The 24,075-nt window shown below is 44.6% G+C and overlaps 1 protein-coding gene across 2 annotated transcripts in view; it reads left to right on the plus strand.

The window, feature by feature from the left end:
* B3GNTL1 (UDP-GlcNAc:betaGal beta-1,3-N-acetylglucosaminyltransferase like 1) overlaps positions 1–24,075 on the plus strand; it is a 118,843-nt gene that overhangs the window by 14,890 nt on the left and 79,878 nt on the right. The window contains exon 4 of one of the 2 annotated variants that reach the window (XM_079904180.1): positions 5,216–5,280. The exons of the other annotated variant lie outside the window; for it this stretch is intronic. Coding sequence (XP_079760306.1) covers positions 5,216–5,280 — 65 coding nt within the window. The remainder of the gene's footprint in view (positions 1–5,215; positions 5,281–24,075) is intronic. 2 annotated transcript variants of the gene reach the window in all.

Raw genomic sequence — 24,075 nt, forward strand, 5'->3', positions numbered from 1 at the left:
GTGGCCTCTCCTGTTGTGGAGCACAGGCTCCGGACGTGCAGGCTCAGCGGCCATGGCTCACGGGCCTAGCGGCTCCGTGGCATGTGGGATCTTCCCGGACCGGGGCATGAACCTGTGTCCTCTGCATCGGCAGGCGGACTTTGAACCACTGCGCCACCAGGGAAGCCCCTAATTTTCTTTTTAATTATGTTCCTTTTTAATTTCTCTTAAGTACTTCTTCAAGTGATTTTTTCATATCCAGTATGTGGATGGTAAAATATTTAGAGTATTTACATGTCTAAAAATGTCTTTATTTTGTACTTATACTCAATTGGCAGTTTGTCTGGGTATAGAATTCTAGGTGCAAAATAATTTTCCTTAGAATTTTGGAGGAGTTGCTTCATTATCTTCTGGTATCCCCTGATTCTAGTAAGAAATCTTATGTAAGTCTGATTCTTGTTATTTTAAAGGCATCTTTTCTGAAAGTGTCTAAGGTTTTTCTCTTTATGTTTTGAGTTTTGAAATTTCATGATGGTGGGCCAAGTTGTAGTTGTTTCTTCATTCATCCTCTGTTTCTGTAAAAATGGTTCGCTTTGCATTTTTAGCTTTAATTGTAATCTAGTGTGCTTCCAGTAGTTTGACTTTACAGTTTTCATATAAGACTTGAAAACATATGCCTGCACACATTGCTAGAGCTGAAAGTGGAGGCAGGACAGATGCTGAGACTGTGGCTGGTGGGGTTGAAGGTAGAGGCAGGGCAGATGATAGGCTGGTGGACAGGTTCCTATAGGCTTTAGGAGTCATGTCTTTCTTTAAAAAGTAGTCCTCAACTTTGGTAGCATGTTAGAATTGCCTGGAGAGGCTTTAAGTCCTGATGCCTGAGTCCTACCCTAAGATGTTCTCGTGTAATCGGTCTGGGGTGCAACCATGGCATGCGTGTTGTAAAAGCTTCCCAAAACATACTGAAGCGCATCCAGGGTTGAGAACCACTCCTTTAAAATCCTCAGGAATGGTGTAGCTTCACCTCCGTAGTGAGCTTGGTCTTAAGGGAACCTTGTAGCTCCCGACACAGCTGAAGGTTTGGGATCCCTCTGGAATACCCCTCAGATGAGATCCAGGGGGGTGTTAGCTCGGCTATGAGATCCTGTTCGAACCCAGCGGGTGACTTGCCAAAACAAAGGCTCGCAGCTACTCAGATCCTTTCCAGGTGGGTGGGTGGGTCAGTAGGGTGTGGCATAGGATTGAAGCATTCAAGGTAGCTCTCAGGGGAGAGGTGTGAGCGGGAGAGGCAGTTCTACTCTTTCTAGATGCCTCTTGTCCTCCAAGACCCCTTCTCATCTTCCCGCTTTCTCTCTGCTCTTTTCTGCTGGTGTTGGGTGGTCGGGGGACTCAGTGGATCTCACTTGCTGATTCTTGCTTGTGCACCTTGCAAGCTCACGTGGGTCTCGCCTGAGTCCTGATTTACTCAGAGTTCACACTGCCCCCCTCGATGGCACAGCTGAGATCGAGCTCTCTGGGCCCTCAAACAGATTTAAGCATCTCTGAACACTGGCGCTCAAGTAAGATAGTGTGCTTCTCCACGAGGGGCTTAAGTGCATCTCCTTCCACTGAGGGCAGCCAGGGCAGGTGCCCTTCACTTTACCTTTTGCAGCTTCCTGCCAGCATTTTTTTTTTTTGGAAGGGGGGCAAGTAGAGGGTGGATGTTGGTGAAAATGGGCTAAGAAATAGTTGGGCTTCAGAGAACGAAGCAGAGACTTCTCTCCCAGAAAGTGCTCCCCTGCCCTGCCTTGCGTTCCTCACAACAGCAGCCAGTGCACTCTACTTACGAAAGCAGAAAATTGTCTAAAATAGTTTAGAAAAAATTGTTAAATCAGAAATAATTTTAAAATCTTGGTCTTTTAAAAGAAGAAAGCCTTTTCCCTGCTATTTTAGAAGGTTCCTGTGGAAAGACCGTGTTCTCTGACATCGCACAGTGACCCCACGCAGAGGTGCCTTGTGGTAGGTGAGGGCAGCACACGGTCCTGCCTTCTGGTGCAGCCTCTGAGGTGCCGAGGATGGGCGACGGGGCAGGTGCTCGAGCGAGGGGGCTCTGGAGCCGCTGCGGGGTTGGGTCCACTGCACCCACCCCGCGCCTCCGTTTCCTTCTTTGTGAACAGGCTGTAGCAGTAGGTGCCCGTGTGGGTGTCGGGAGGGCGTAAGACAAGCTGATGTGTGCCGGGTTCCAGAGGAGGCCACACACGGTGGGCCCTTGAGAAGTCTTAGCAGCTGTTCTGTTATTGTCTTCCTCCTCCTCCGTCTCATGCATATTTTTAGTATATTCCCCCGAATTATTTCTTGTTTTCATTATCTTTAGTCTGTTTGAAATAGAAAATTTTTTATACGTCAGTTATTGTGCGACATCCATTTCAACCTGCTTCTGAAATGTGTGTAAACAAATGGTGGTTTTTGAAACTACTGTGAGCAACCTTTCAAAATATTCTTTAATTAAGATGTTTCGCATCTTCCATAGTTGAACAGAAGTAATTTAAAGGCATTTTGATGACTTGCGATTGCTTGTCTAATCTCCACTTTAAAAGCAAGTTTTATCATTCATAAAACACTTTTTAAAGAGTAGATATAACTTGAGCCATATCGTATTTGTATGTATTCTATAAATAATAAAAAAGTAAGTTGTAACATTGTGAAGAAATGATTCTGCTGTCTCACTGAAGTTGGATAAAGCAAGCGAATTCATGGGAATCCTGTGTTACACATAATAAAACAGTTAATTTGGATTATGTCAGAAAGGACATATTTTCCTAGAACAATATTTTCTTAAATAGGAAATGTTATATCGACTATTGGATAATGTAGATCCAAAGTGTCTATTTTCAGGAGTGTTGGGTATTTAAATTGGGTTAAGATTCATTTACTATTATTTCATATCATAATAGAGCAAAACATTTCTTAATAATGTGGTCACTTGCTAAAATTGAAATAAAACACAATCCCACCCTCGTCTCTCCAAGAGTAAGGAATGTTAATATCGCACCGAGGCGGGAGTTTTTCCTGCTGTGGCCATGACAACCGACTCCCCTCACAAAGGGACAGACCTCCCCAAACATCAGGCCCTGGCACAAACATTTGACTTTTCAAGGCAATAATATTAAAGCAAATTCCTTATCTTTGCCAAACACAAGATTCATCGTGAGAAACTTTCAGCTTCCTTAGTAGATGCATTTTCCTTCATTACCCAAATTCTTGGGTTTGATATTTCCCCTTCTAAAACCCAACGCTAATAAAACCACTTTTTAAACACAGCCCCTGTTAATTTCAGCGTGTCTTTTCCCATTTTTCGTTTTGATTCCATGAGCTCTTTCTCTGGGCCTGCCTTGCTTTGTGGTGATGATGGAGATTTACCTATAGTTGCTATAGGTCAGGAGCCAGGCCCCTGTCTCCCCTTGTGTGCATTTCCTTCTCTTGCTTGTTATACCTGTGGTTCTTTGAAATCTGTGACTGTCCTGCTAACTGGTTTGGGTTGGCTAAGCTCTAGGATTAATGCTGGAAATTAAGGTGCTACCTCATGTGAAAACAGCCAAAGGCACTGCTCTAGGTCACACCCTTTGACGCCCTGCATGAGGGCCAAGGTCCTTACTTCTGGTTGCAGTGTGGTTTGTTCCAGAAAGTGGCTGAGTAACAGGAGGGACCTGCCTTCTCTCCCTGTTCCCCTTACAGCGGAAAACTGGGGAGCACCTGGGGTGAGGCCTGGGGCAGACACTTTGCTGGTGTCCCCTGGGACCAACATTTTTCGGGTTGTCTCAGCTCTGAGTAAGAGGGATTTATTGTTTTAACTCTGCCCACACCTGTTCTGCTTTGTGCGACTTTCCTCGGTGGCACCAAATCTAAGTGTCTCTGTAATACGATTCAGGCACCAGAATTTCCTTTCTAGGGAAGGTGGGAATTGTGCCCCTCGAAGGCCCCTTGGTCCCCTCTTTTGGACTAAGTGCCTCCTCTAACCTGCCCCGCCCTCAGCATGTAGACCGAGCTTGCTGTGTGTTCATTTCTGCGCTCTGTTCCTTATTCGGAAGCCTTATCCTGGCTGCCCTCCCTTGAAAGCTGCCGTTCCTCCCCATGCTGCTCACTGCCCAGTTCATCACTCAGAACCCCATTCTCTCGATGTAAACTCGCGTCATCTCTCTGGCCCCCTCTGCCGTGGTCTCGTCTTCTCTCCATAAGCCTCCCTAGAGCTTCCCACCGTTCATTTGGCATTTAATATAGGTTGTTGGTTACCTCTCCTTCCAACTCAGGTCTAATCTCTGAAGGCAAGGATTCTAAAACATTTCTTAAGATATAATATCCATACAGAAAAGTACACCTATCATCTTTGTACAGCTCAATTAATTTTCACAAACTGAACACACCGTGCAGCCAGCACCCTGATGAAGAGCGACATCACCGGCCCAGAAGCCCCCCTCCCCAAGGGAAACCGCTTCCCTGATTTCCAGGTGCGCAGGTGAATCTGCTGCCTTTGTGCTCCGTGTGCCGTCCCCACATGGTGCCTGCTCCCTGTGCTCGGCGGTGCAAGGGGCACCCACGCCGCGTGCGGCCACGATTGTCCATCCTCCTTGTGTATTTTCATACGCGTGGTGTATTTTCCATCCCAAGAGGGGTTCTTGTGCCGATCATGTCTTGGTGAAGTAGGGTCTGTACCTCCCGGAAGAGCTGGGGGTCCCAGTATGTGCAGGAACAGTGGACACTGACAGGGCCTGTACCTCATCACTGAAATACGTGTTCAGGTAACTGCCCACGAAGTGTCCAGTCCAGTGAGCTTCTACCAGCTGATCGCACGTGTGTATGTGGCCCCAACTGCCGGGTAACCGTATCGTGACTTTTATCAACAGAGACTTTATAGAAAGTGTTCCTGCCAGTTCTTCTCAAGTCCTTCCATTCAGGGACATTGTAATTTTGTTTTTTAAAAGTATTCCCCAGGGTTTAGCTTAGTGCTGTACTGGATAAATGTTTGCTGACTTTATTTTCCTCCTGTGAGCACATCCTGCTTTAACACTGGTACTGGGTGGACTGTTGTCTCTTATCATTATACTTACTCCATCAGTTTCTTCTAAAGAGGCCTGATTTTTTAGTTGGTGGTACAGAATGTTCCTAGCTTTCCTACTGTGTGCATCACACTGAATTTTATGAAAGAGAATTCATTGAAAATTGAATTCTAAAAGAGCTTTTCCTTTTCTTCTTTAAACAGTCGGATATTCTAAAAATCAAGCCATAGCACAGAGCTCAGGATCTTACCTTTGCTTTTTGGATTCGGTAAGTAACTCTTTGTTTTATTTAAAACGTGTGACTATATGTTTTGAATAATTAAGAGGTATTACATTTTAGTGTGGTTCTTGAAAATCATTGTTCTAATACGTTACAATCGGCCTTTCAGGTTGATAAGTCGTTGCTGTTTAATTGCTGTAGCACCTAATGAGGGAACTGATTTTTGATAAATAGGGTTACATATAGACACAAAATTGCACAGCAGAGAAACGTATAAACAAAGTGAAGATAAGCTAGGAAGGTCTTGACAAATACAATGCTTAAAAGATTAATAACCTTAAATAGAAGTAACTCATGCAAGTTGGTGAGAAAACACAAAGAAAAATGAGTGGTAGATAAATAGGAAAGGACAGGAGTTGATACTCTCAGAGGTAGACATGCAAACAATGACCTTTAAAAAATGTTACATCGTTTGTGATCAAACACAAATTAAATTAACTGAGATACTACTTTTAAAAATCAAATTAACAAAGTTCTCTACAAATGTAGATACTCAGTGTTTGGAAATGCAACGTGAACTGGTAGCATTGACAGCATAATTTTGCATTTTGTATTAAGAACTTTAAAAATGCTTGTGCCCGGGCTTCCCCGGTGGCGCAGTGGTTGAGAGTCTGGCTGCCGATGCAGGGGACACGGGTTTGTGCCCCGGTCCGGGAAGATCCCACATGCCGTGTAGCGGCTGGGCCCGTGAGCCATGGCTGCTGAGCCTGCGCGTCTGGAGCCTGTGCTCCGCAACAGGAGAGGCCACAACAGTGAGAGGCGCGCGTACCGCAAAAAAAAAAAAAAAAAAAAAATGCTTGTGCCCTTGACCCTGAATTTCACTTCTAGGTATCCTTGAAATTCTGAAAATGATTTATGTACAAAGAGGCTTTAGTGTTATTTATAATGATGGAAAATTAGTTAATGGAAACAAGTTAATACTGGATAGTAGATTAACAGTGAAGTGAATTGTGGTCAATCTGTATGAGAGAATTACTGTAATGCTCATAAAGAATTTTTAATAACATGACAGATGATTATGATGGGTGAGAAAAGAACACATAATTGTATGTGTAGTGTATACTCAACTATAGATTTTCTTTTTAGTGACTTTAAGGCACTCTGAGAACATTTATCTGTATGCAGTCTTCCCTTGGGCTCCTCCAGGTCTGGGGGTGAGGCGCTGCTCCAGGTCTGGGGGTGCAGGGCTCCTCCAGGGTGGGGCTACACTTCTTTTGTCTGACCACTGCCCTTTGGGCTCATTTTCCTCTACGTTTATTTGTTTTGTTCCTTTGATTTTCCATCTTTGTGGTTTTGTTTCTTCTGCTGTGTTCAGGCTCATCCTGGTGCTCGACCTCTGACCTTAAATTGGACCCCGAGCTCCTTGCTTGCAGCCCCTCCCTTCTCTGAAGTGCAATGTAAGGCAATTGTTTTCTTCTCATGACAGCTGTGGGGTATCCCATAAGTTCTGAGCAGAAATTTTAGTTATCATCGTTGTTTTCCAGTTTCCATGGTGATTTCTTTTCCTCTTTGTGAATTTAGGTCCCAGGGTCTCAGGGGCACAAAACTGGATGAACCCTGAACCTGGGTTCAGGATGCCTCCTCGTCACTGGTCCATGCATCCGTCTTGTTGTTTGCTTCTGTGTCCGTGACTGTGCCTGCATGTTTATTTTGATAATGCTCGGCACCTGTGAGCCTGCTGTCCGAGGCTAACGTGAGCTCCCGGCTCCAACCTCGTTATGCTGACTTCTGCTCCTGGCAACCGCCACATGATGCCCTGTCCTCACCCCCTGCTGAGCGTTTTGGTATCTATGCAAATCTGAGAAAAATCAATTAAAAGTTCTCAGTTGTGTTTAACTTTATAAAAAGAGTACCAGGCTGTATATAATATTTTTGAACTTTTTAAACTTAAATTGTTAAGGTCCATCCATGTCGTTGCACGTCATTATAGTTCATCCTGTTGTTTTAAATTGAGGTAAAATTTATATACAGTGAAATGCAAGATTTCAGCGTGAAAACTGTGTACAAAGTGAGCAATGTGAGGGTTTTGACACTTTTATACACCCCTATAACTAACAGCCCAGTCAGGGCGGAAGATGTTTCCGTCATCCAGAGCTGCTTCCAGACAGCGTGAGTGAAGCCACATGGTGTGAGCACCTGCGTTTAGCTTCCACGCCACGTCGTGGTCCCCCGTGACTGTGAGGGGTGGTGGGTCGCTCTGTGCTTTAACCCGTGGTGTGAAGCTACCACAGTTAGTTTCTGTGCTACTGCTGGTCGACATTCGAGCAGTTGCCAGTTTGGGTTATTTTATTTTATTTTTAATTAGTTAATTTATTTGGCTGCATCGGGTCTTAGTTGAGGCATGCGGGCTCTCTAGTTGCGGTACACGGGCTTCTCTCTCTAGCTGTGGCGCACAGGCTCCAGAGCATGCGGGCTCAGTAGTTGTGGCACGCAGGCTCTCTAGTTGTGGCACACAGGCTCTAGAGCGCGCAGGCTTGGGTTGCCCCACGGCATGTGGGATCTTAGTTCCCTGACCAGGGATTGCACCTGCTTCCCCTGCATTGGAAGGCGGATTCTTAATCACTAGACCACCAGGGAAGTCCCCTGTTATTTCAATAAAAGTGCCATAAACATCCTGATGTAAGTCTTTCTGTGGGTGTGTGTTTCCCTTTCTCTTGGGAAGATACCGAGGGGCGGAGTTGAGGAATTGCAGGTGAAGGGACCTGGCGGGTGCAGTATGGCCGCTCTGTGTCCCTCCACCTTCTCCCAACATTGATGGGTCAGCCTTGGTTTCAACCATTCTAGCAGATGTGAAGTGCGTCTCCTTTGTTTTCATTTACATTCCCTGATGGCTAGTGACGTTGAGCACCTTCTCATCGGTTTATGGGCAATTCATAAATCCTCTTTTGTGAGATGTCCAAATCTTTGCCTATTTTTTAAAAAATGGGTTGTTTGTCCTATTCGTGAGTTGTGAATGTTTGTTGTGTATTCTGGATACAAGTCCTTTGTCAGATGTGTGTTCTGAGTATTTTCTCCCTGTCTGTGGCTTGCCTTTTCATTTTTTAATGGTGTCTTTTGATGAGCAGAAGTTTAAGTCTTGATGAAGTTCCAATTATTGATTTTTCTCTTTTATAGTTAAATTTTTTTTTTCTGAGAAGTTTCTGCTTGCCCTAAAAGAGTTATTCTCTTGTTTTCTTACTTTTATGTTTAGACCCATTATCCACCTTGTGTTCATTTCTGTGTCTCATGTGGTAGGAAGCAGGCGTTAATTTTTTCATATGAATATTAAGTTGCACCAATGTTGACGAGACTTTCTTTTCTCAATTGAATTGCCTCCGTGCTTTGTTGAGAATCAATTGGCCATGTCAGTGTAGGTTTATTTCCAGACTTTCTGTTCCATTCTGTTTCTCTATTGTCTGCAGCTCATTCATTCGTCTGCTGTACAACATTCCACTGGACAAACACACTGCGTGTATTCACCCATATTCTCCTACTGACGGGCACCCGGGCCGCTTCCACGCTCTTGCCCTTGTGAATAGCTGCTGTGGACGTTCTTGCACGCGCCCCCTGTTGTACACGTATGAGAGTTCCTCTTGTATTCACACCCAGAAGTGAGCGTCCAGGACTCGGGGGATGAGCGGGTTCGTCTGTGGGAGAGGAGCTGTGCTGCTGTCATGTGGCTGGAGACGTCCATCCCTTCTGGCAGGTCATTGTGGGTCCCGAGCCTCCCCAGCACTGGGTGTCCTCAGGCTCTTAAATCTTGTCCAGCAGGTGGGAGCAGAGTGGAGCCCCTCTGTGCTTTGATTTGTGCCCCCTGATCTCGAGCTTGGTCAGCCTCACTCCATGTCAGTTGGCCATGTGAGTTTCCTCTTTTCGTGACACGTGTTTACATCTTTTTGCCCATTTTCCTTTTTCCAACTTTGAGAAGAGTGGCAGGGATAGTACCAAAAACTCTGTTTTGAAGGCCAGCATTGCACCCATCAGCCCGGAGTACTTCCGTGTGTGTTTCCTGTAAAGAAGAACGTCTCCTCCGACCCAGAGCAGGAATGTCTCGCCGACAGGTGGCTGATACTAGTGCCCACCTCATTCACGTTTCATCCAAGGGCCCCAGAACCCATGTTGCCTTTACCTGGGAGTCTTTCATCTCCTCCTCTGGAGCATTCCACAGCACCTCCCTGACTTTCTTCATCTTGATGTTTTCGAAGATTCCCAGGCACTTTTGTAGAATGCCCTTAAAACTGAGTAACGGTGTTGGGCCAAGTGTCTCTGTCCAGAAATCTCAGAAGGGGTGCTGCCTTCTCCTCACTGTCTCCTTGGGTGCCTGTGATTTTGATTTGCCCCAACCCTGACGATGCCCTCTGGTCACTTGATGAAGGAGGCGTTCCCTGTCTGGGAACGGAGTGTGAGGATGGTGGCAGGGTCTGCGGGGAACAGGCCTTGGCCCCTGAGTGTGTACTTGTGGGAAGAAGATGGCTGTGGTCTCCAGTGAAGGCTGGGTGCGAGTGTGCCCGCTGTGTTCCGTCTCAGCACGGGAGTGATGCCAGCGCTGCACAACCACAGATGGTGCATCAGAATGGACCATTTCTGCATGAAGAATGGGTTCATGAGGCCCCTTTGCTGGGGCAGCGAGGTTGCATTTTGACTTGTTAGCCACCTGGGATGCAGTCTGGTGCCCGTGTTTGGATTCAGAACACATTTCACTAGGAGTGACAACATCAGGGGAGACCAGCTCCCATGCTGCTCCTGGGACTGGAGTTCATTCATTCAGCAAATCGGTACCTGGATGTGCCAGGTTCAGCAGCGGGTGCAAGGGATACAGCAGCGAACAGACAGACGGAGACAGCGAAAGCCAGAGCTCAGGTGACTTCAGGCCCTGTGCCGCTGCTGCCTCCCTAGCCTCCCCTGAGAGCGGCCACTTCACCTCCTGCAGCCCACGCCCTCGGGCCCTGCCCTTTCTCTCTCTCGTGCACCTGCCTTACCCAACACACCATCCCTTCCGGCTTCTCAGTGATGCTTTCACCCCTCTGTGCAGTGGTGGGGCCTGCCTGCGCCTGGGATTTCCCACCTCCAGCACTTCAGATCTGCACACGGCATTTATCCCCTTCAGTACTGCGTTCTTTATTATCGTCATTGTCTGCCTTCCCTGATAGAATGCCAGCTGCACACAGGAGGGAATAGGCCCCGTTTTATCACTGATGTTTCTGAAGCACCTGGAACTTGGCAAATAGTAGGTATTAATAGATACTTGTTAAATGAATGAGTGGAGTTCGGGTTTATGTGTTCAATTTAAATGGTTCCGTTAGACTGAATTAGATACCTCTGTATACTTATCTTGGAACCCAGCCATCCTGTTGGCTGTCATTTCCATGGAGAGCGATGTTCTGAGTTTCTCAGTCTGTTTACAGATTGACTTTCAGAGCCCATCACTGTAGTGCAGCCCTTCAAAGAGTGTGCTCTTAGTAGCTGTCCTGCAGGCTGCTGCCTGGGGGCCAATAGTGCCTTTCCAGAGTGTTGGAAGGGCCTCCCGGGGTGACCTCAGTGTCACTCCTAGTCCCAGATGTGTCCAAGGATATTTGTTTTGGAGAGAAAGCAAGTCACACAAAGACCCCGATTATCTCAGAAGGTGTCTGTCAGCAGTGTTTCGGGTGAGCAGGAGGTCGACACCCATCCCCTTGTGGGAAGTTGAAGTCCGCGGAGACAGTCCCTCCAAGCCCAGGAGGCAAAGCACAAAGCTCAGGGACACAGGGATTTGCCCCAGAAGAAACCCATGCAGAGTGGGGCTGGTGCCTCCCACGAGGGCCTGCGGGGCTCTGGCCTATGGCCTTCAGACAGAGGACCCACGCTGTGTGATCTGGGCACCATCATGAGGAAATAAATTCTACTTAGAAGGGGGTGTCTGTGGCCTTTCCTAAAAATGTGTTTTGCATTTGCTTATGTCGTCTTTGATTTCTTTCATCAGCATTTTGTGGTTTTTGGATACAGATCACGTACATATTTTGTTAAGTTTGCACCAACATACTTCATTTTCTTTGGAGCAGTTGTTTGTGGACATAATATCTCTAATTTCTATGTTCGTTGTTAGTATATAGATATGTGATTATTTTATGTGTTGATCTTGTAGAACTCACTGGTTCTAGGTTTTTAGATTAGATTCCTGAGGATTTTCTAGGTGGACAATCACATCATCTGCAAATGGGAGCAGTTTTATTTCTTCTTCTCTCATCTGGAGGCCTTTTATTTGCCTTTCTTGCCTTATTGCTCTGGCTGGAACTTCCATGCACGTGGAGCAGACATCTTCACTTCCTCCTGTCCTGGGAGGAAGCAGTAGCTTTTCACGTTGTGTGTCATCCTCTGTTCCTAACTTGCTGAGAATTTTTATCATGGACAGGTGTTGGATTTTGTTGCATGCTTTTTCTGTGTCAGTTGGAACTTACTGGTTTTTAAAATATGTTTTTTTACCAAAGATTTCTAAGATTTTTTCCATCTTCTTGGAATTTGGGAATTTTTCTGTGTGTGTCAGGAATCATTTCTGGAACGTGGCGAGCTCTTCCAAAGTACAGACTCAAGGTTTTTTCAGATGAGATGAATTTTTCTATATTGGCTCTTAATTTCCTTCTCTTAGCTTGTTTTCTTCTTTTGGCTTCTCGTGTTTGAATGTTGGGTCTTACAGTTTGCTCACTTCCCTTTTGATTTCTGTTTCTCTGTAACTTTGAATATTATAGTTCGACCTTCCAGTTCATTTACTCAGCTGTGGGCTGTGACCACCTCTTTCATCTTCGCCATTGCTGTTAGAAGTTAGATGTTATGCTTTCCATTCCTCCGTGTTCTAGGACACCTTTGAGAGCTCCTCTTTTCTGTCCTCTCCTCCGGCAGCTCTAGAGAGCTGCCACTTCGCTCTGTGTCCTGGGTCCTCGTAAGCGCATTAATGGTTGATTTTGTTTGTTTATGACTCTGCACCCTTGGAGGCCAGGCCACACCATCCAGGGGCTGTGGCAGCAGGCGTGCCAGGAGGTGTGGGGTCTCCACTCCTGGGACTGAGCCCTTTTATCCAGGGGTGGGTGGCCTCTGCTGGGTCTGGGAGAGACCTGCTTCCAGGTGTCCTGGGTTTCTGACCTGTTCAAAACCCAGTTCTTTCCCAGCCTCAGGGGTGAAGAGAAATTAATCGCCTGGCTACCCCTTTCCCCAGTCCTCCCGGCAGATCTGCTGACCTTCCTGGTGCGCCTGGGCACCCCAGCCCTCCCCAGGGTGTCTGCGGACCTGTAGGCTCCTGGAGCATGCATTCGGTCTTGGGGCTGCTGGCTGCTCTCCCCTCAAGCTCCTGTGCAGTTGTGGCCTTTTGCTGCCCTCTGGGCTGGCCGATGTGTTCATTGTTGGAGGGTATCAAGCACGAGGTCTCGGCCCCGTGTTTGCAGCACTGTGGTCACCTCCCCACTCCCTCTCTCAGCAGCACAGCATCTGCTTGCCTGGCTGCAGAAGGTGGCTTAGGCCATGCTGACTGTCAGAGGGCAGCGGGGGCCTCCCTCACCACATCCAGGACAGGAGGCTTCCATGAGGCTCAGCCCGGGTCTTCCGTGTTCCAGGAGTGTTATCAACACACTTAGATTTGCCAAAGTCATCTTCGTTTCATGGTGGGGCCAGCTTCCTGGACTGTCCCCACTTTTCCCTCCAAGCAGGCATTTATACCCAGTAGGTTTTGTCGTCCCGTGAAGTGTGCTCCACTGAGGCCATGGAGGCTGTGAGCCCGCCGTCCCACCCACCCACGCCTGCCGTCCGTCTTGGGTCCTGGAACAGTGTTCTGCTACAGTGCAGAGAAGCAGCACAGTACCTCCGATGGCGTCTGTATTTAAGTTAGAAACGGGGGTGCCCGCCTGGAAGATAGCCTGGCACGGCGGCAGTTCCTAAGCTGGCTGCAGGAAGATCCACGTGAAGGGTGATCTAAGATACGGCGCTACATGCTAGCAGGGATCTGTTGAATCCACTGGGCTTTTCTCTTGAGTTTCCCAGCTTCCAGCTGTTGGGGCTAGTGGAGGACGCGGTGCTGGGGGAATGGAGGAGGCTGCCTGCCCAGGCCCCAGGGAGTCTCCTTCCTGACAACTGGGAGAGCTGCTCGGCCACCTGGACACGCGGGGGGAGGTCTCGCTCTCAGGAGGGACTGTCCTGGACCTTCGTGTTCCTGGCTCTTGTACACCCTGCCCTGACCCCGTTCACCTTCGGGTCTAAAAGGAAGCGTGGGACAGAGCAGGGTCCTGCCTGGGTCAGGCCTGAGTCCTCCCCATGCCGTGCCCACCGCAGTCTGGCTTTTTTTCTCTGTGAGATCAGAGAAGGAACCGGCACAGAATCTGGGTGGTGGGCCGGGGAGGGGGAAGGGGGGATCTTTTAAGTAACTGATTTGCAGGTGACTGAAAAAGTGATTTCGGCCTCTTTTGCCATTAAACACTTTTTCCAAACTGCTGGTAAGTTGAAGCATTGACTGATGTAGATATTAGCGGTTTGTATTTCTATTTCCCCTCCAATTCTTCCCTGCGCGTGTGGGGAGGGGGTGGAATGTTGAGACAGCAGGAAGAGGATTGAGTGCCTCCCGCCACGTCCCTCCTGGGAGTGGAACACGAGACCACGCACTTTACTTTGAGGGTTTTTGAGAGCAAAGCATTTGACCACAGGGCATGGTGGTTACCACGAGGCTACTGAATAGTGTTATTTTCACTATATTTGGAATGGTGTACTGGCCAGTAACTTATTAAATGCAGATGTTGCCAGCCGAGTGAGGAAGTTTGTTTCTCCTGTCTCTGCATCGCATGCCACCTAATTTTTTAAAACTTTTCTAAAGTATAGTTGACTTACAATGTTGTGTTAATTTCTGCTGAACAGCAAAGTGAGTCAGTTATACATATTTATATTCTTTTCCATAGTCTTTTCCGGTATGGTTTATCACAGCGTATTGAATATCGTTCCCTGTGGCCACCTGATTTTTATGTTTGACTTGTCAATTTTAGCATGGGATCATTCAGAAAAGAATATTGGAATCAGCTAGAGATAATCTGCTACAACTTTAGAAAACAGTTGAGAGATGTTGTGCGTTCAGGTCTGGAACAGGTCGAGGCTGCTGCTTTTCCAGGCATGTCACCTAGAAATTTCAGCTCCGTGGATAAGTACTGTTGCCCCCCAAAGCAGGAGACAAGTTGCTTGGAAGCCCCAGGAGAGGTGCAACCAGGCCAGGAGGAACCAGAGCATGGGGCACTGGGGACCCTCCAGGTCCCTTCTCCCTGCCAGCCTCGTTGTCCCTGAGTCCTCACCCCTGTCTTATAGCTGCTGGTGGGCAGGAGGTTGTGCGTTTTCATGTGAATATGTGAATTGAGCTGAACTTCAGTTGTTTTAAAATCAAAGGCAATTTTGCCACGTTTTAAAATTATACTTTTCCTTCTGTCTTCAACAGTGTAACATGGTAAACAAACACTCCCCCTCCGTTAAAATAAATAATTGACAGGAAATTCAAAGTTTTCTGTAGAAATTCTTTTACAGACTTTATCGACTAATTTGAGTGTGTTGATGCCGCTGTGTGGTACGGGGGGTTGGTAGGTGGCAGGGTGCTCTTAGCTGGATTCACTAAGACGCTGTGTTGCAGACTTCCGGTCCTGAAAGCCCGGAGGTTTGTTGCCTGCAGGGGCCACGCTGGGAGCAGCAGTCAGGATGGCCAGCCCTGCCTGCCTCTCCTTCTCCGAACACACCAGTCTTTCCTTTCTGCTCTCCCCCACCTTTTCTTTCCCGAGAAAAAAATTACGGGCTTGTGTTTCAGACCCAAGGCCTGGAGGGTATCAGCTGGCTCAGGAACAGGGCCGTGTGATTTTAGTGGTGGCTCTTCCCAAGGAGGCTCAAGAAACAGGTGACGACCTTAATTTAATGAGGTGGAGGAATGGGCGACCCCTTACTTGATGGCAGCTGCCGATCGGTAAATATCCATGTGTGTAGACTCTTCTACTCCTGTTCTTTTTTTTTTTTTTTTTGCGGTATGCGGGCCTCTCACTGTGTGGCCCCTCCCGTTTCGGAGCACAGGCTCTGGACGCGCAGGCTCAGCACAGGCTCAGCGGCCATGGCTCACGGGCCCAGCTGCTCCGTGGCATGTGGGATCTTCCCGGACCGGGGCACAAACCCGTGTCCCCTGCATCGGCAGGCGGACTCTCAACCACTGCGCCACCAGGGAAGCCCTACTCCGGTTCTTTGAAAGAAGAAATAGTCCTTATTGTTAGCACTCACGTTCAGAAAGATTTTCCTTGAACAGAGGAAAGACAGAAAATAGTTGAAGACAGATCTGAGACGTCTCGGCACCGTAGCTACTCACACTCCCTCGAGGCCAGTCCCTCGGCACGCCACACACTCTTGTTTTTGTCAGCACCGTAACCTGTTGTGCCTGGAAAGCTCTGCTCTTGCTAAGTGCCACTAAACTTGATTTTTTTAAAAAAAATGATGCCTCAGACAGTAGTGAGCTTTTGAGATATTTTTTATTTGTACAGAGTGCTTTCATTTTAAGGCTTAGGAAAGGGGGATGACCCGGGTGTTTGCTCAGCTGCTCCTTCCCAGCACTGGTTCCGAAACTGCTGGCCAGGGAGAGAGCTTGCTGGAGACGGAGATTGGGGGCCCGCTGCTGCAGGCACTCACACTCCCGGGCTCCCCGACAGACTCAGCTTTAATGAGCTCCAAAGTGGTTCTTTGGCGGCCAGCGTGGGCTGTGTGGGCCTTGGGTGGCCTCCACCTAAGAACTTGCATTTTCCCACGTTCTGGTTCTCAGGTAGGTCAGTGCTGGACCGTGTTGTCCCAGGTACTCCATCCATGGTGTTCCTGAGGTCCGAGCGGTCATCTTGTCCATTGCAGAATCTGACTCTTACTGCTCGTTTTGCTGTCCCTCTCTGTCTTACCAAACTGCGAGGGCTGTGAGAGCAGAGGTCTCTGTCTCCTGCACAGGGTGTCCTGGGCCCCGGTGGGCACTATGTCGGAGCTGCCTGCCCTGCAGCCAGGGTGGGCTTGCAGAGAAGAGGAGGCAGAATTGTAAGGAAAGATGGTGTGGATTCCACCCCGGAGAGGGCGGGGTTCACTCTGCATGCATGTGCTCCGGGTGGACCCCAGTCCGGCTCAGGACCAGAACCAGGACCAGGGCCAGTGCCGGGCGTGTCCTCCCACCGAGACTCCCTCCGCCCCCCTTCCTGCCAATCTCTTGCTGGTGGGAGGGAATTCTTGTCTTCTCTCCTAACTGAAGGTAATTCCTTCCTCCACTCCCCCAGGACAGAGCAAGTGGCAGGGGCGGGGCTCCAGGAAGAAAGGGGTGGAGCTGGGGCAGAGCAAGAAGCAGTGGTGGGGCGTCGGCAGCACTTGGGTTCTGGGTTCTGTTGGAAGTGCCGTCAGCAGAGGAAAATGCACGACTTGAATTTGTGCATATATGGTAAAATTGCACGTTTGATTCTAAGTTATTTTTGTATTCTTCTTATGCTATAATTATAGCTGTAGAAAAATTATATATGTGTATAGATAGGGACTGGAAGGGAACTTAGAACGGTGAAAATAGTACGTTCTGAGGATGGTGATGTTGCGTAATGTATAATACTGAGCATTTCTGGTATTTCTGCTATGGAGCTTGTCCAGTAAACCCAGAATTATAATATTTTCAAAAAGCATCATGGAGTGAAGTCAGATTAAGTTTTTTCTAAATACTGAGTTTACTTTATTAGAGACATTATACTTTAAAAATCCACTTGACTGGGATATTACTTACATCTAATAAAGTACACTCATTTAAGTGTACATTCAATGAGTTTGAGAAATGTATAAAAACCATCTCAGTCAAGTTTAGAACGTTTCCATTGCCCCAAACAGTTTCCACATGCCTCTTTACAATCATTCCCCCCCTCCCTGAAGCAACTACACATGTAATTTCTTTAGGTTAGTAATCTAATTATCTGTTCTTTCGACAGATTAGATTTTCCCCCTGTTCTAGAACCTCATATAAATGGAATCATACAGTATATATTCTTGTGGTTGGCTTCTTTTGCTCATCATATGTTTTTGAGATTTATCCGTGTTGTTGCTTATACCAATAATTCAGTTTTTTTATTGCTGAGTAGTGTATTCAAATGCATGGATAAACCAAAATTGTTTATTTATATAGCCATCCATTGATGGACATTTGGATTGCTTTCCAGGATTTGGCTATTATGAGTAAAGATGGCTGTGAAAATTTGTGTACAAGTCTCACCACGGACATTTGTGTTCGTTTCTCATGGGTAAATATCTAGAGATAGAACTGCTGGGTGCTATAATACATGTACATTTAACTTTGTGAGAAACTTCAAAACTGTCTTGCAAAGAGACTGAGCCATTTTACACTCCCCCCCCCCCGAGCAATTTGCGAGAGTTCCAGTAGTTTTGTATTGTTACAACACTTGGAATCGTCTTTTAAATTTGAGCCTTTGTAGTGTGCATGTAGTTCTATCTCATTGTTTTAGCTTGCATTTCCCTGATGACTAAATATGTCGAACATTTATTCAGGTGCTCAGTGATGATGCATATATCTTCCTGTGTGAAGTGTCCGTTCAAATCTTTTGACTACTGTTTTTATTAAGTTCTTTGTCTTAGTGTTGAGTTTTTAGATATAAAAACTAAATTCTGTATGTAAGTTCTTTCTCCCAGCTTAGTTTGCCTGTTTATCTTCTTAATTTCCTAAAACTACCTTTTGATGAACAGAAGTTGTTAATTGTTATAAAGTCCATTTTCCAGTTTTTCCTTTTAAGAATTAGGCTTTCTGTGTCCCATCTAAGAACCTACGAAATTGTTTTCTACCCCAAGACTTTCTTATCTGTTTTCTCCTAGAAGTTTTATAGTTTTATCTTACACATTTAGATCTGTTATCTATTTTTAAGTTAATTTGAGGGTATGATGTAAAGTAAGGATTGAGGATCATTTTTTCCCCTATGATAACTGGTTGTTACTATCCTTTCCCTATTGAATTACCTTGGCACTTTTGTTGAAAATCAATGACTGAAAGAAATATAGATCCATTTCATTTCTGGACTCTGTTCTGTTCCATTGTTCTTTTTATCTATCTTTATACCAAATCCATACTGTCTTGATTACTGTAGCAGCTGTAGTGATAAAGCTACAATGTCGTTTTATTGAAAAAATCAGGTATTATAAGTCCTCCAACTTTGTTCTTCCTTTTCAAAATTGTTTTCACATCTGTTTAGGTCTTTTGGATTTCTGCAAAAGTTTAGAATCAGCTTGTCAAGCCTGCTTGGATTTTTATTGGAATTGAATTGAATTTATAGTTCTGTTTGGGAATCTTAATATTGAATCTTCTAATACATAAACATGATGTATCTCTCAATTTATTTGGGCCTTCTTAAATTTCTCTTGGAAATGTTTTGTAGTTTTTAGTATACAGGTCTTACATAAATTTAACAAAATACTTCCCAAGTAGTTTATGAGTTTTGGTGTTATTGAAAATGGTATTAACAAGTCGTCTCCCAGTTTTATAGTTGTATTGCTATAAATATACTAAATTACCTTATTAGTTCTAGTTTTGTTTTGTCTTGTTTTTGTTTTTTGGGGTAAGAACTCACTATGAAGTGACCACGGCACCTGTGAGTAAAGACTGCCTCTTTCTCTCTGGTCCGTGTGCCTTTATTCCTTATTCTTGGCCCATTATCCTGGCTGGGACAACTGCCCCACCCCCCCACCCCCCATGCAACACTGAATAGAAGTGGTTCTGGTGACAGTCCTTGTCATGTTCAGATTTTTATTTGTTTCATCATTTACAGTACATTAAGTTTACTGTAAAATTTACAGTAAATTAAATTGTGTGGAGAAGTCGCTCCTTTTCATTGCTGTTTAATATTCCACGATATGAATATGCCCAGTTTATCCATTCTGCCGTTTGGACATTTGGGCATTTGAGCAATGCTGCCAAGAAATCCTTGTGCATATATCTTGGTGCACACACACAAATGCACATGTAGGGGTGGAACTGGGATGTCTCTGTGTACCCGTGTTCAGTGGATGCTGCCGGGTTCCCACAGTGGCTGGTCAGTTTGTGCTCCCTCCAGTGTACAGGCATCCTGGCTGATTTGTATCCTTCCTCACAGATCTGCATGCTGTCTTTTTTTTTTTTTTTTTTTGCGGTACACGGGCCTCTCACTGTTGTGGCCTCTCCCGTTGCAGAGCACAGGCTCCGGGTGCGCAGCCTCAGCGGCCATGGCTTACGGGCCCAGCCGCTCCGCAGCTTGTGGGATCTTCCCACACCAGGACACGAACCCATGTCCCCTGTATCGGCAGGCGGATTCTCAACCACTGCGCCACCAGGGAAGCCCTCTGCATGCTGTCTTTAGCCCAGCGTGAATGTGCGTATGGCCTGCTTCTGGCCTGTGTGTTCTGTCCAGTTGGGTTATTGATCTGTCCTCTTGTCTGCCGATACCACAGTGTAGCTTTAGAGAACATACTGTAATTTGATGTTATATGTTTTCTTGTTCATCTACCTAATATTTTGGGCTGTTTTTTAAAAATCTTTTTGCATTTTTATATAAATGTCAGAGTAATTTTGTTAATTTTCACAAAATCCCCTCTGAGGATTTTGACTGGAATTATACTGAATCTATAGATCAATTAGGTGAGAACTAACTTCTTTACGATATTGAGTCTTCCTAACAATGAAAATATGTTCGTTGATTTATTTAGGTCTTCTTTAATTTACCTCAATAGGCATGAGTAGTTTTCATAGCACAGGGCTTACAAGTCCTTTGTTAAATTAATACCTTGGTATTTGATTTTTTAAAAAACATTTTTATCAGCTCTACTGAGATGTAATTCACATAAAAATCCACCCATTTAAAGTGTACAATCCAGTGGTTTTCAGTATATTCATAATGTTGTGCAACCATCACCACAGTCTAATTTTAGACCTTTTCCATCACCACAAAATTAAACCCCATACCTATTAGTAATCACCCCCTCATTCCCCCAGCTCCTAGCCGTGGGCGACCACTAAGCTCTTTTCTGTCCCTATGGATTTGCCTGTTCTGGACTTTTCATATAAATGGAGTCTACACTGTGTGATCTCTGTGACTGGCTTCTTTTACTTGGCATGATGTTTTCAAAGTTCATCATGTTATAGCGTGTGTCAGGACTTCATTTCTCTTTACTGTTGCGTAATAGTCCATCTTATGAATATACTTTTTTTGGTGTATTTACTAGTTGATGAACATTTGGGTTATTTCCACTTTTTGACTATTATAAATAATGCTGCTATAAACATTCCTGTACAAGTTTTTGTGTGGATAGATGTTTTCAGTTCCACCTAGGAGTGGAATTGCTGGATCACATGGTAACTCTGATTTTAACATTTTGAGGAACTGCCAAAATGTTGTCCAGAGTGACTATACCATTTTACATTCTCACCAAAGAGTTATTTGATCTTTTTTGATACTATTGTAAGAGGCATCATTTTTAAAAATTTTGGACATATAAAGAAATTATTTATTGATCTTGTATCCAGAAAGCTTATTATTATTTTTTATAAATACCATCTATTCTCTTTATTAATCTTTTTTTTTTTGGTGCGTTGGGTCTTTGTTGCTGCGCACGGGCTTTCTCTAGTTGCGGCAAGCGGGAGCTCCTCTTCGTTGTGGTGCACGGGCTTCTCACTGTGGTGGCTTCTCTTGTTGCAGAGCACGGGCTCTAGGTGCGCGGGCTTCAGTAGTTGTGGCTTACGGGCTCTAGAGCGCAGGCTCAGTAGCTGTGGCGCACGGGCTTAGTTGCTCAGCAGCATGTGGGATCTTCCCAGAACAGGGCTCGAACCCGTGTCCCCTGCATTGGCAGGCGGATTCTTAACCACTGTGCCACCAGGGAAGCCCCCAGAAACCTTATTAAATTCATTTTTAATTCTAATATTTCTCTGTTGATTATTTTGGGTTCTTTATGTAAGCAATCATTTTTTCTCTTTCTAGTAAGCCTTGTATCTTTTATTCTTTTTTTTTTTGGACTCAAGTCTCCAGTGACTTCTTAACTAGAAATCATGATAATGGGCATTCTTGTTTCCTTCGCAGTCGCAAAGAGAGCACTGAAACCTTTCACTGTTAATTAAGTACAATATGTTGTTTACTGTAGATTTTTTTCGTATATAGCCTTAATAAGTTCTCTCCAAAAGCTGAAGAAATAAAGGATGCCCTGAGACAGAGAAAGGGTACTGGGATTGGGTGGAAATGCTTCAGAAAAGTGTCATTTCTGTTCTCCTCCATTTTAACGGCTCTCCCCCCGCTGTGAGCTCCATCCCTCTGCAGTTGTCACTCACAGGACTTCCATTTAGGATCTCTCCTTCGATTGAATGCCAGTAACACTCACCTCTGCAATAGAATGAAAGATCTTCAGTGTCGGGAAGGATGTTGTGTCTTCAGGGTGGCACTGGTTACTGCTAGATATAGAACTTGTAAATATTTTCTCCCAGTTTGTGGTGGCCTTTTTACTTCCTTGATAAATTTATACCTAAATTAAAACACAAAATTTTTAACTTTTGAAGAAGCCCAATTTGTCAAATTTTTCTTTTCATCATTTGTGCCTTTGTTTTCATATCTAAGAATTCTTTGCTTAATTCAAAGTAACCAATATTTGCTCCAAGTTTTTTTACCTAAGATTTTTAAATTTTAGCTCTTGTATTTAGGTCTGTGATCTATTTTGAGTTAATTTTTGCGTGTGATGAGGGTCTGCATTTACCTTTTCCCTGTGGTGATCCACTTGTCCTAGCAGTTTGTTGAAAAGACTATCCTTTTCCCATTGAACTGCCTTGAATCAACCATAACTGCAAAGGTTATTTCTCTATTGTCAGTTATGTTCTACTGATCTCTATATTTATCTTTTTTTGTTGTTTGTTTGTTTGCGGTACGCGGGCCTCTCACTGTTGTGGCCTCTTCTCTTGCGGAGCACAGGCTCCAGACGCGCAGGCTCAGCGGCCATGGCTCACGGGCCCAGCCACTCTGCAGAAATTTGGGGAAAATTGCTTTGCTGAAGAATTGAGTCTTCCAGTCCATCAACATGGGATGTCTACCTGTTCATTTAGGTCTTTAACTTCTTTCAGCAATGTTTTGTAATTTTCACCATACAAGTCTTGTACTTCCTTTGTTAAATTTATACCTCAATATTTCGTTCTTTTGATGCTATTGTGAATGTAAAATTTTCTGAATTTTATTTCAGATTCTTCAATGCCAGTATATAGAAATACCATTGATTTTTGTATCTTGATCTTATATTATGTGACCTTGCTGAAACTAATTCCGGTAGTTTTTTGGTGGATTCCTTAGGGTTTTCTAAATACAAGATCATGTTGTCTGCAAACTGAGGCAGTTTCTTCCTTTCTGATCTGGATGCCTTTTATTTCCGTTTCTTGCCTGATTGCACTGACCAGAACTGCAGTGCTCTACAGAAGTCACAAGAGCAGATACCGTCCCTGTTTCCAACCTCAGGGAAAGCATTCCATCACCCACCATTAAGATGTAGCTGTAGGGGTTTTGTAGATGCTTTTTATTGGGTTGGGGAAGTTCCTTTCCGTTCCTACTTTGTTGAGAATTTTTATCGTGAATGACCATTAGATTTTGTGAAATGCTTTTTCTGTGCTTACTGAGATCATCATGTAGTGATTGTTCTTCTTTCTTTTGGTATGATCTATGACATTAATTGGCTTTCAGATGGTAAAGCAACCTTGTATTTCTGGGATAGATCCCACCTGGTTATAGTTTATAATCCTTCTTATACATTGCTGGATTTGGTTTGCTTATTTTGTCAAAGACTTTTTCATCTATATCCATGTGGGATATTGTTCTTTAGTTTTCTTTCCTTGTGATGTCATTTTCTGGCTTTGGTATCGGGTAATATGAGCCTCAGAGAATGAGTTGGCTGCCTCTTCCTTTTTCTGGGAGACTTTGTAAAGGTGGGATATTCTTTATTCTTTGAATGTTTGGTAGAATTCACCATCTGAGCTTGGACTTTTTTGTTTCAAGATTTTAAATTACTAGTTCTTTTTTTTTTGGCTTTTTATAGATCTATTTAGATTTTATATTTTTTCAGTCAATTTTAGTAATTCATGTCTTTCTAGGAATTCGTTCATTTCATCTAAATTGTTGGCATGCAGTTACTTATAGTCCTTTTAATTTTTATGAGGTAAGAACTGCTGTCTCCTTTCTCACTCCTGAATTAGTTATTTGTGTCTTCTCTTTTTCTTGGTCTGTCTAGCTCAGGAGTCCACAGATGACAGCTCACAGGCCAAACCCACTGGCAGACACTGTTTTTATATAGCCTCTAAGCTAAAAATGGTCTTTTTATTTTTAAAGTGTTGTAAAAACAAAACCAAACCAAAAAATACAAAGAATATTGACAGAAACCGTATGTGGCAGCAAAAGCTAAAATATTTACTATCTGGCCCTTTATAGAAAAAGTTTATTCATCTCCAGTCTAGCTAAAGATTTGTTAAATTTCTTGGTATTTAAAAAAAAAAAACAGCCATTATTTTAATTGATTTTCTTTTTTCTACTTCGTTGATTTCTGCTCTAATCTTTATTTTCCTTTGCTTACTTTTGGTTGAGTTTGCTTCTTTTTTGGTGGTTGGCTCCTAAGATCTTTCTTTGTTAATATAGGCATTAACAGCTGTAGCATTTTCTCCAAGAATTGCTGTAGCTATTTTGCGTCATGTCATGTTTTCATTTTCATTCACCTCATAGTCTTTTCTAATTTTCCTTGTGATTTCTTCTTTAACCCATTGGCCATGTAGAAGTACGTTGT

This window comes from Stenella coeruleoalba (assembly GCF_951394435.1).
Source record: "Stenella coeruleoalba genome assembly, chromosome: 19".
Lineage (NCBI taxonomy): Eukaryota > Metazoa > Chordata > Mammalia > Artiodactyla > Delphinidae > Stenella > Stenella coeruleoalba.